General features: G+C 40.5%; 2 protein-coding genes across 3 annotated transcripts in view; both read right to left on the reverse strand.

Moving 5' to 3' along the window:
- The window catches only part of LOC114520334 (phthiocerol synthesis polyketide synthase type I PpsC-like), a 12,622-nt gene extending 8,397 nt beyond the window's left edge, over positions 1–4,225 (reverse strand). Inside the window, 3 exon segments of the mRNA XM_028540576.1 lie at positions 297–484; positions 894–2,869; positions 2,871–4,225. Coding sequence (XP_028396377.1) covers positions 297–484; positions 894–2,869; positions 2,871–4,225 — 3,519 coding nt within the window.
- On the reverse strand, positions 4,162–11,577 carry LOC114520337 (glutathione hydrolase 1 proenzyme-like). Of its 2 annotated transcripts, XM_028540580.1 has the most exons (11): positions 11,433–11,577; positions 10,586–10,893; positions 10,048–10,240; positions 9,066–9,373; positions 8,554–8,687; positions 8,266–8,456; positions 7,900–8,140; positions 7,412–7,561; positions 6,977–7,046; positions 4,559–4,650; positions 4,162–4,242 (listed from the first exon to the last, which is right to left on the reverse strand). In XM_028540580.1, exons 1-10 carry the CDS (start codon positions 11,462–11,464, stop codon positions 4,631–4,633), a joined length of 1,647 nt encoding a protein of 548 aa, XP_028396381.1. In that variant the 5' UTR covers positions 11,465–11,577; the 3' UTR covers positions 4,162–4,242; positions 4,559–4,630. The 2 variants fall into 2 exon arrangements, with proteins under 2 accessions (XP_028396381.1, XP_028396380.1); XM_028540579.1 differs by lacking the exons at positions 4,162–4,242; positions 4,559–4,650 and having other exon boundaries at positions 6,639–7,046.
- Between the last annotated feature and the right edge of the window lie 560 nt (positions 11,578–12,137).

The following is a 12,137-nucleotide window of genomic DNA, read 5'->3' on the forward strand; positions in this document are numbered from 1 at the left end:
TTGTAATAAAGTCTGTTTGAGCCTTATGAGATATACGTTATATTGGAATAGAGTTTTTGATGAAACTGCTGACGATGTTGATATTATTTTGAGCGCGGATTTCCACTTGCAGAGAAATTGTTTGCAAGTGAAGGGTTGTTTCTTTTGGATTAAATAAGTCAATAAGTTCCAAAAGCAGGTAGTTCAACTTGACTGATCTTTATTCAAAAGAAAAATAGGTCAAAACTAATGGTCTTCATCGCCATTGCTTCACAGCTAGCTCCTGTTATTGAGAGGTCTTATGGTGTAACTCATACCTGTACGTAGCGGGGAAATTGTGGTGCAACATTGACTTCAACAAACGTCTTGTATCCATCAGCTATCATGTTGGCAAGAGCTGAGCTGAACAACGCAGGTTCGCGAATATTTCTCCACCAGTGACAAGGCGTGAGGCGAGAGATCTGGGTGCCAGTAACTGTTGAATAGAACGGAATCTTTGCTCCACCTGGTAACAAGAAAAGATTGATTTGAACGGTCTCATACTTCACGTGTCGTCCGCGTTTCAACTGGGCGTTAACTAATAACAGGTTCTCGGTCTGCGACGAAGCAAAATATGCAACCTTAAACACAGTTCTGATTCAAATGAAAAAGGTTTTGCACAAGTAAAAATTGATCAACTGATTTCTTTATTTGAAATCATGATTTCACTAAATCAGAAACGACGAAACCATAATCTGAGATAATAATAAAATACGACCATGGTCATATATTCGCCGGAAAATGGCAAATATACGACCATGGTCATATATTCGCCGGAAAATGGCAAATTATTATTATTATTGTATAATTTGAGATGATAAATTGGAAAGATTTGAAGATTTTAAAGTGGGAAAAATGACAACATGATTTTTTACCTGAACTCAGTTTGATTCGATCAATTCCAGCGATAAAAGCTTCCTTGATGCAGTCCATTTCACGGCTGTGAAACGCCCGTGTTGTTCCCAGTTTCTTGTGAAAGACCTCGCAACGACTCCTCTGCAAATAATCTTCAATGATCTGTATGGCACTCTGATCTCCTGACAAAAGGACGTCAACTGGACTGTTGACCGCAGCGACGCTGACTCTACTAACCAGGTCCAAACTCTCGAGCAACTCTTTGGCAGCCTCTGGGGACATCCTGACAGCCATCATTCTTCCTGAAGTTGAGCAACTCTCGTGGAGTTCTGACCGAAGTAGGATCAGCTGAACTGCTTCTTCTAGGCTGAACACGTGCGCAGCACATGCTGCGGAAATTTCCCCCAGACTGTGACCAACGACTGCAGACGGAGTTATGTCCCAGGACTTCAGCAACTGGGTTATACCATGATGCACAGCAAAAAGAGCCATTTGAGCGATTGGATTTTTCTCTATTTCCAAATCCTCATTATCGCATTCACCCAAGATCTCTACAAGATTCCACGGGATTAGAAATTTTGCTAGAATTTTGTCAATCTCCTCCAGACTTTCTCGGAATGCAGTCTCATTTCTGATCAATTCCTTGGTCATGCCATACCAGCAGCTTCCCTGCCCGCCGTAAATAAAAGCCAGCTTCTTGAAGGACGCAGAACTATCGTTAACGGCGATGAATTTCTGCCAGCCAGGACCGTCCTTGGCAAAGACTTGCAACAAGCTTGCGGCTTGCTCGAACGAGCGAGAAGTCAGAGATAGTTTATGGGAGTGCACGCTACGTCTGGTATTAAGAGTAAAACAAATATTGCCCATCAGGTTTCTGTCGTCGCTATCAATTTTCGTGTCGAGCCAGTTTGAAAACCTTTCAGCCATCATCTTCAAAGCTTCACGCGAACAGGCCGAAAGCGTTAAGATCCACACATCGCGTTTTCGCGGGCAATTTCCCATTTGCCGAGTTGATTGGACCTCTTGGACGATGGCGTGTGCATTCGCGCCACCATAACCATAGGAACACACAGCCGCTGTCCTGGGCTTGCCGTCAACTGCAGCCCAAGGCTCTAGCTTCGTTTGCACAACCATTTTTCTCTGGGCTATCTTCAGCTGAGGTTTCAACTCTTGTATATTCACAGTTGGGACGTAGTAGCCATTCTTTATCATCAAGCAAACCTTAATAATCCCGGCCAATCCGGCCGTCGATTCCGTGTGATTAATATTCGACTTCACCGAGCCGATGCGAAGCACGCGCGATGAAGTGTTCGCGTAGACTTCGGAGACCGATCGCATCTCGACGACATCACCGACGGCCGTTCCCGTGCCGTGTGTTTCCACATATTGAACGTCGGATTTCTGGAGTCCAGACTCCTTCAGGACTCGCCTAGCCAGGTCGGCTTGTTTTTCGTCGCTTGGGGCTGTCATGGGGATGGCAGATTGTCCATCGTTATTCAAACCGCATGCAAGAATTTTAGCGTAAGGATCGTCTCCGTCGATCAAGGCCGTTCGTGTTGGTTTCAAAACCACGGCAGCCATTCCTTCCCCTCGGCCGTACCCGTCACCCTTCGCGTCGAAACTCTTGCAACGTCCGTCTTCGGCGAGCAGTCCAGTTCTACAACACGCCGTGTGAAAATATCGCGCCAAAATCAAATTTGGCGCGCAAACGATCGCCATGTCACACTCGCGCAATTTCAAATGCGTCACGGCTATATTTAGGGCGGTCAACGACGACGAGCATGCCGTGTCGACCGTTAAACTTGGACCGTTCAAATTTAGCGAGAACGAAATCCGATTGGCTGCCGTGGACGCCGTTATTCCGGTTGACGCGAACTCGTCAATATTCGGTACGTTTCCATCGTCCAAAAGTAGCCGGCCGTAGTCTAAATTCATGAGTCCCACATAAACACCGGTTGTACAATTTTGCAAGTCTTCAAGTCTCAAGCCAGCGTCCGATGGCCTCGTAAACACACTGGAGCAGTAGTCGTTGCTGGGGGTCCATCGCACGACACTCCGCCGGCGAAATGCCGAAAAATTGGGCGTCGAATCCGGCGATTTCGTCCAAAAATGCACCTTTCAGCGTATAATGCTTTCCTGGGACGCGATGAGAGGGGTTGTAGAAACGCTTTAACGCCAACGTCTCGAGTCTGTTCTCGGGATAAGAACTGATTACGCAACCACCTTTGACAAGGAGATCCCAAAAAGCATCCTTCGAATTAACGCCTCCTGCAAAACGACAACTCAAGCCAACGATTGAAACAGACTCATCTCCTCGGATCGAAACCAAATTCGAAATTCTGGACTTGTTTTGACATCGTAAATTCTTCATCCTGCTGTCGCTCCAAACGCTTCTTTCAATTCTTCCATTGCCGTAAAACGAATTCATTTTTTCAGATTCTTTGTTTAATAATATAAAGCACACCGCTAAAACGGCAATATTGTTGACACAGGCGAAGAGAAAGACGTTGGTCGATAAATTGAAAGCCACTTGAAAGAACACAAGGTTTATAATCCCGACAAATAAACAAGGAAAGGAGTTCTTCATTTTCCCGCGCAAAGCTTGAGCACTCATTGAAGCAAGGTTGAAAATTTGCCCAAGACTGCAAAAGCAAGTTTGCATCACTTTGAAAGTTATGTATGCCGTAAATAGCACTGAAAAATTCCACCAAAAGGTTGCAAAACCAAGTGCAGTCCCAAAAAGGCCTAAAAAAGCCTGAAATACGATAGATTTTAGGTTGAAATTACTACAACTAGCAAAGTAAAAACATCCTGAAATCACGCCAAAGACAAATAAAAAGAACTCTATACTGTCTTTATATCTAGTTAAAGTTGATTCTATATTTTTTGTAGTGACAGCTCTTTGGTTGGCACATTTCATCATTCCATTACTAGGAGAATCTTTCAAGGGAAACGGAATTTCTACATCACTTGTGTTGAAATCGATATCCTGAGTATTTTTGCACGAAGAATTTGCATGGCAATATTTTAATTGTGCGACAGATAACTTTGAAGTGCTCTCGAAGGTTGGCCGTATACGTTTCCATGTTATATTGAGTGGAGTTTCTTTGTTTTGAAAGGTAGAACGAAATCTATCGAGTATTCCGGCTCTGTTGCAACGAAACGCGACAGCATTTTTATACCGAAGCAAGGTAATATTGTGTTTGTTTGGCGTGGTAAGTTTGGAAAAACAAGTTCGGTTCTTGAAAGCAGTGGCAGTAAATTCAAACAAACAAAATACTTGGAAACACATAAAGATGAAGGATACAATTCCTGCATGAAAGACAAGCATGTTTCCACAATGACGAAGCATTAATTTTAAACCATAAACTGGAAAAGGAAAAATAAAAAGAAACCCGACTGAGTTATGCATGATAAAATTCCCTGAAGGCGTATATACCAATTTTGGATACATTTTTCGAGACTTATTCTCACGATCAAAAGAAGTTTTATTTCCATAAAAACGGTCCGGCATAAATACATTAGCAGAAATAACAGGTCAAACTCATTTTGAAATTTAGGTTTTATCAGGATTTGACAACAAAGCCCAAATACTGAAAAAAGCGAGGTCAGCTTAGTCACATATGAACAGCATGATTCATCAATTCCTATAGGGATAGAAAGAGCTAGACTATATGAAACTTACATTTAACTGTGAGTCCACATCCTTTATCACGAGTTCAGCAGTTGAAGTATGGTTGTTCATGAAATCAGTTGTTCACGGAGCAGTGTCTAGACCTGAATGATATCAGAGCACAAATGATGAAATATGTTTGAAAGCAATATTGTCCTACATTTATGCAATCTTTTTGATGTTGAAACGGATATATTATTGCAAGTCCAAAATATCATGACTCGGCAAAGCCCAAATTGCTACTTGCGTTGAGTGTTCGTCACTTTGAAATATTGTCACCATAGGTTAATATAAAATAAAGTTGAAAGACACCTTCCCCGGTGGTTAAAGTTAAAAAGCTGCCCTCAGAATCGCAAGGTAGCAATCTATAACCACGATTAAAACCTTTAATTAGGGTGAATTTAATGCAATGAAAAGCAATCTTTATTGTTTAAAATGCTATAACTTGGTGAATTATCTATATATAGTCTGTTATACGATCACATTAGCTGTATGCTGTTATTTGTTTAAATAAATGTTTGTGTATTCATATTACTCAAAACGATGACCGCAATCATTGACAACTCTCCAAGGTTTATTTCCCATTATTTACTACTTAACTCAAGTTGTTTCGAAGAATATCGCTAAACAAGCTATGATTTTATATTATTATTGGTAAAAATCAAACTCAGTGTGTAGAAGACACGAAATATTGGGGTGCAATGCATGCAAAGCGCGCATCTGAAAACCATGGAGACTGGCACTATATGTAAAAAATTTGATCAGGTCAAGAGGTCAGACATTCTTTCATGTTTCTTACTTTTGATTTCCTCTTCCAAGAAAAGTAATATACAGTTCGTGGAAATCTCATGTCAGAAAGCAATATTTTCATTTTAACTTTTAACGCTGTGTCGTTGACTTAGAAGGGGACATTTCTTAACACATTTCGTTAAATTAAAAACATATTTTACTGTAGCATTTAAATTTTACCGAGACAGGAGCACAATGGTCGGAAAAATAACAGACACAGTTGCATTTCTAGCCTTCTCCCCCCGGAATATGAGCATTTGACCAATCACGGCCATGTATCTTGTGCCAATAAACCGGCGTTTTAAATAAATATTGTTACACCTCCACACAACAAGATCGCTTAGGGCGAAGATAGAAGCAGAAAATACAACTCTGCAAAGCACTCGCGAGTTGAAATAACAAACAAACATGTCTTGGTCGAACTATCAGCTCCGCCGTCTTCAACAAGAGAAGGGAATTCTGGCACAATATTTTCGAAATCGTGTGAGATGGTTAAACGTGAACGGCCAAACAAAGGTTCAAGTCCAAATGATAAGCAACAGTAACAAAAATTACACGTTAGCTATTACATTGAGCAACGATTTTCCTCATGCGTGTCCAGTGTTATTGTGCGAATCTCCGACGTTTTTACGACACATCGACGGCTCGCCATTACCCTACAACAGCTTGCAATTTCATACGCTGGATGATCCAAGTGGTTTAGTTTCGATATGCCATTTCGTGCCGAACGCATGGACGAGCGAGAACACGTTGTATCAAGTATTCATGAAGGGACGTTTGTGGATTGAGGCTTACGAGGGGCATTTGAATACGGGGAAAAATATGGATTACTTTTTGCGGCACCAAAATTAAAATCCTGAACGAACCACTAACATAAATAACATTTGCTGATATAGTTTCTAGTAAATTTGCGGGTCTTTTAACGTTATATTCTGAAGATTTCCTTGCAAGAGATATACCATGCATGATACTTCCCAAACGTTCAGTTTGATATTAAACTAGCCATTGACATGAATTTAAAGCCCGTTCTTCACCAGGCGAATTCATTCGCACGAAGCGAAATTGAAATACGGTGACAGGATTGCTTTGCGAAAAAAATTCGCCGCAAAGTCGCGCAAATAAAGTCGCCTAGCTGCGGAAAACGGACTTGAAAATATCATGATTTATAGTATTAATTTTATACCATTACGTTTAATTTCATATTTTTATGAATAACAAAATATATGTTTTATTCAAATAGTTACTGTTACTATACTATATATATATGTATAGGTATTTCATCACAACGATATTTAGACAGAAATATATAGTGAGATGAATTTGATTAAAGAATTAGAAGTTTCATATTATGAACGCAAACTTATATTACAGAATGTACAAAAAAGTAATTTTAAATTTTAATAGATTTTTATTTTAATAGAGAAGAGAAATTTATAACGTGTTGTCTATTTTATTTTTGTCGCTAAATTAGCGTTCGCTCTTTACTTGAAATGTAAAAAGGTAACCAAGCATTATAAAGTATAAACGCGAGTGAATTGGATGAACTAGCGAGGAAATTTTAATACCCAGAAGGCCTCCCGCCTTTCCTGAAGTCCGATTCGGCCATAAATAACGCCTTATGTTGCGTATGTTCCCTCTTACCCTCGTGTATCCCACGATACATCCTTGCTATCCCCTGCACAACACCGTGACTTTTGTCTGTTATGTTAATCTAGAAAATACAAAACATCGTGGTAGCGAAATATGCAGGTATAAAGTGCTCATCAATTGTGGGCAAAATCCAAAGGAAAAGTGATCCCATTTATAGTTTAATTCTTTCACTAGACCAAAATATATTTATCTCTATTTTTCAAATTTCATCTCGTGAGGAGACGGGTTCAGGGATGTGATTTGTAGACTTGAAATCAAGACGTTTCGAGTATTTGATATATTTGGGAACTCAATCCGCTAGTCCCTTCCTTCACTTCACTTCATTTCCTTCACTTTGCCCGCGGGTTACCGCTCAGAGTGAGGCATCATCACAGTGTTAATTGACCAGAGCCATAGAGTTAAGAGGCGATTCGTTTCTTAACTAACCTTGTGTCCATATTTCTCCAGCTCATGAAGGACGGTGATTGGAAATTGAGTTTCGGCAAAAAGAAATTCTGGATACAGCTGATGATGCAACCTTGGCATTGATATGGAGTCGTGAACATCCTTCTTGAACCAAAGATAGTTCACCAAAGTCTAAGGAAACGCAAAAAAAAGTTCAGAAATCAGAATACGTTCTTAAACCTACGTATGTAAATAAATAATTTTAAGATGGAATTTTAGTTGGTTGGTTCTGAAAACAACGGAAATTAAGACAAACTATAGAAATTGAGTGCCAGTAGAACAAATCATATACACTCTCATCACTTTTGTTTTATAAAACCAATCGAAAACATTCTTCATGTCAGACCAGAACCAAGAGGTTCCGTTTACAAAGGTATAGCGATTATCAAGGTTTGAACAACCAGCCCATAGTTGAAACATTTCACACGATAAAATTCAAATGACAGTACATGTAATGTAAAACCGCATACCTGAGCAACTGCAGTCGTAATGACTGTGCCGCCAGAAGCCCCCAAGACGATATCCACGTCACCTTTCTCATCGAGAATGATGACCGGAGCGCTGGAGGACTGCGGCCGCTTGCCAGGTTGGATGAAGTTCACGGGCGCAGGCTTCAGGCCGAATTCATTAACCATACCAGGCGAACTAAAATCGTCCATTTCGTTGTTGTAGATAAGACCAAGTATTGGGGATCGAAACTTTGCACCAAGACTAATAGTGAAAGAAAATACAACTACATAACTTACGGAGAACATTTCATTTATTACGACACAAGAGGTTGGCAAAGTTTAAGGGTATATTTGTCATTCAGGCGACTTGCTTTTAGTTTTACTTACAATCCATTAACGGTGCTTGTGACAGAAACTGTATCGCCATTTTCAGCTACAACAACAAGATGTGTTGTGCCTGTTTTAACCGGGACGTCATAACTAGCACCGTCGTAATACAGCGAAGAAAACGTCTTTTTGTCCGATATTTTAGTGCGTAATTTATCCGCGAATTTCTGGTCGAGCATCTGCTTCACGACCTAGAACGATGAAGAAACAGTATTTCAGAAACACGAACGGACAGAACTGCACAAAACTGAGCAAGACATGTGTTAATTTAGGCGAAATTTTACTCACTTCTTTAACAGAGTGCTCGTAATCCGGGTCGCCCAGCTTGTAACGTCTCGCATAAGCCATTTGAAATGCCTCGATTATTCTATGATATGTCAACGCTGTGTTATTTTCAAAATCATTGTTGGTGAAATTGTAACCTAAAAAAGTATATGATTGATGTATAAGTTTAGTATAATGCACCACACAACACATTAGACCTATACCCCAATTTCATCTCGACCCTCTCACATCCCTCTGAAACGTATACCCTCTAACTCATCTCTACCCTCTCACATTCCTCTCAAACGCATACCCTATAACTCATCTCTACCCTCTCACATCCCTCTCAAATGTATACCCTATAACTCATCTCTACCCTCTCACATCCCTCTCAAACGTATACCCTCTAACTCATCTCTACCCTCCCAGATCCCTCTCAAACGTATACCCCCTAACTCATCTCTACCCTCTCACATCCCTCTCAAACGTATACCCTCATCATCCCTTACAAACCCATGCTATCTACCCCATCTCACCTTTCAAAATATTCAACACCAATGACAGCACCGGGCCGCTCGTGGGAGGAGGCGATGTCAGCAGTTTTCCCTTTCCAAACGACTGTTCAATGGTGTCTCGAAATCTCACTTTATAATTCTTTAGATCATCTATCGAGAAGCGACCACCATGTGCGTTGATATCGTTCACCATCTGTTGACCAAATCTTCCTCCATAAACTTCATTAGCGTTTCCAGCTTCAGCAATGAGTCTCAGCGTTCTAGCATATGTTGGGCGCCTCAAGGTTTCCCCGGCCTTAAGAACGCGGCCGTTGTAAGCGAAGATCTCCCTGGAGGATTGAAAATAACATTGAACATCCATCAACTACTTATCATTCATGCCTTAAGCCTGGTTTCCATTTTTTTTGTACTCGTCATGAACAAGTCATTTTCACCGATGAGAAAGAGTCCGGATGCAAAATTTTCTTCAATTTCTGTATTCAAATCGCTCATTGTTGACTGGACACACATAGAAATATTCAATTACATCGACCACCTTGACATGAGACTATCGCCTGTATTCTAAGGGCCTGTTTACATGGAGCGAGTTATCTCGGCTAAACGAGGTGAAAACTGCATATAATGAAAGATTAATCAGGTTAAGCCTTTGATGTGATGCGCTTCTTACCTCGCATAGCCGGGATAACTCGCTCCATGTAAACAGGCCCTAAAAGCTCATTCACGCTCAAACTCGCATTGAGTGTGAGATCTTAACCCCATAACGTTTCCATGGAGGTATTTCCAGTCGAATAACAGCTTGATTTTCAGTGTTTTACCTTAAATTTGTCATCGATTATGAAAGAACTAGCTTTCTCATTGCCCAGTATTAACGAAATAATTATGTCACACTCAATGAGTCTGCATGAGTGAGCTTTCTTGACACAGGAGTATTACGACAAAATGTAAACTTTGTAATCCAGTTAGGGGAATATTGAAAATAATAAAGTTAATTTATTTGGCTTACTTTAAACTTTTATCCTTGAGTACATGGAAGTTCCAAACCTCCAGCGCTATGGCAAGAGATTTGGAAACATTGACGCCTTTCTCAGCTAATTGTATAGCAGGCTCAAACAGTTTTTTCCAAGGAAGTTTTCCGTATTTCTTCCAAGCTTCTTCCATGCCCTTTAATTCGCCTGGAACACCTACAGCAAGGCCCCCTGGGAATTGGAGGTTTATTGGTTAAATATAACCAGGGAGCAACGTAGCAGCGTCTTCTAACAACTTAGCATCAAATGTGGTATAACAACTGCCTAAAATTGACAAAACACTTCTCGACGTTTTGACCTGAGGGCCTTCGTCAGGAGAGTTAGTATGATCCTGACGAAGGCCCTCAGGTCGAAACGTCGAGAAGTGTTGTGTCTATTTAGGCAGTTGTTATACCACATTTGATGCTAAGTATTGGTTAATTAGTACGATGTCTATCACCGGTATTCTAAAAGCTCGTTCACACTCAAACTTACTGAGTGGAAGAACTGACGATACAAAATATATCATGCACATACCCATAATAGCCTTTGTCAGGTCTCCGTGAAACATATTCTTGTCCGCAAGTAACGGTGCGTTTTCTCTGAAATCTATCACTTCCGAGAACCTTGTATACCTGTGATAAACCAGCATGAACCCTCCCCCACCTATTCCAGTGGAGTGGGGGTGCACCACACCCAGACACAGCATGGCGGCGATGGCCGAATCCACAGCCGATCCTCCGTGGTGTAAAATATTTCGACCGATTCTGGAACACTCAACGTGGTCTGTGGCTACCGCAGCGTGGTTGTATTTATAACGTTTGGTTGACGTCCCTGACGCCATGCTGGAATAAAAAAATATCTTGATAAACTTTGGCTTTCCTTGGAACTCAAGTGTAAAGACGACACAGTACAATTTGGTTCACAACAAGAGCTATGGCTGTAAAACCCGTGTCAGACGATGCAAAGAGCACATCTAAGAAAAGAGTTAGTTGTGGTTTCATTCAAAACCAACACTCTGGGATTTTGAAGGGGATACGAGACAGGAAGTGGTGTCTGAAAAGGCCTGGAGGTTCGTATACGATTGACATTGTGCTACAGACCATGAACTATCCAGTCTTTCGCAGTGTGATGAAGCTCGTTTATGTTCTTCCCAAACAAAGCCTTTTTGAATTGAATCAAAATATCTTTGAAAATCGACTGTTGAAGAAAACTTCAAATATATATAAGAATGCTACTCAAATTTCTTGAGAAGATATGACAGTTAACAATTTGTTTCCAAATTCTGTTCTCAGCAATACGCATGCATGCGACAGTCTTGGCAGAGCTAAAGGATCAAAATGCGAACAAGACAGTCTATCGACTAGATCAATAGCTCACTTACTTCCCCATCATAAAACGTTTCTTCTTCTGCATCAACAGATCATTTTCATAATTATCCAAAGCAAACTTGGCGAGAGCAGTTACAAACAAAACAAAGACAAACAAAAAACCTAAACTAAAAATTAAGGAAAAACTACGCCGACTTCTTCTTCCCAAAACCCGCTATTTTTTCGCTTGAAAACAGCCTCTATCGCACCGTATTTCATGCAATTGGCATTAAAGCGTCCTCGAATCGTGTTTTAAAACAATTCAAGCAATGTGACAGGCTAGCAGAAAGCTACACCTGTCGTATGACCACCAGTACCATGTGCACTGACACAATAAGTTGATCAGTTGCCTCATAAAAGAATACAATATTTTATTCCAGGTTGCATTATTGATTTTTATGGAAATTCTGCATAGAATATAAGATCATGAAATGTCAAGTTTGATCAAGGAAACACGGTGTATATACAGAAAAGGAATATATCGGAATGTTATTTTATAGGTTGTTAAGGTTTGTGATCGCTCACGTAGCTAATGCAAGCAGAATTAGGGATGTTTTCCACCGTCGCGTTTTTTGCACGTATAGCTAAGTATGTAAAAGTTTAAAAGCATTTAAATGATACTTATGAAATCAACGATTGAATAGATGTATAGGGTTGGATTCTGTTGATGATTTGATGGTGCCTTTTTCTGGCATAAAATTATTTACACAACAACTTAA

This window comes from Dendronephthya gigantea, unplaced genomic scaffold (assembly GCF_004324835.1).
Source record: "Dendronephthya gigantea isolate DGI-Jeju-01 unplaced genomic scaffold, DenGig_1.0 000016F, whole genome shotgun sequence".
NCBI classification, from domain to species: Eukaryota; Metazoa; Cnidaria; class Anthozoa; order Malacalcyonacea; family Nephtheidae; genus Dendronephthya; species Dendronephthya gigantea.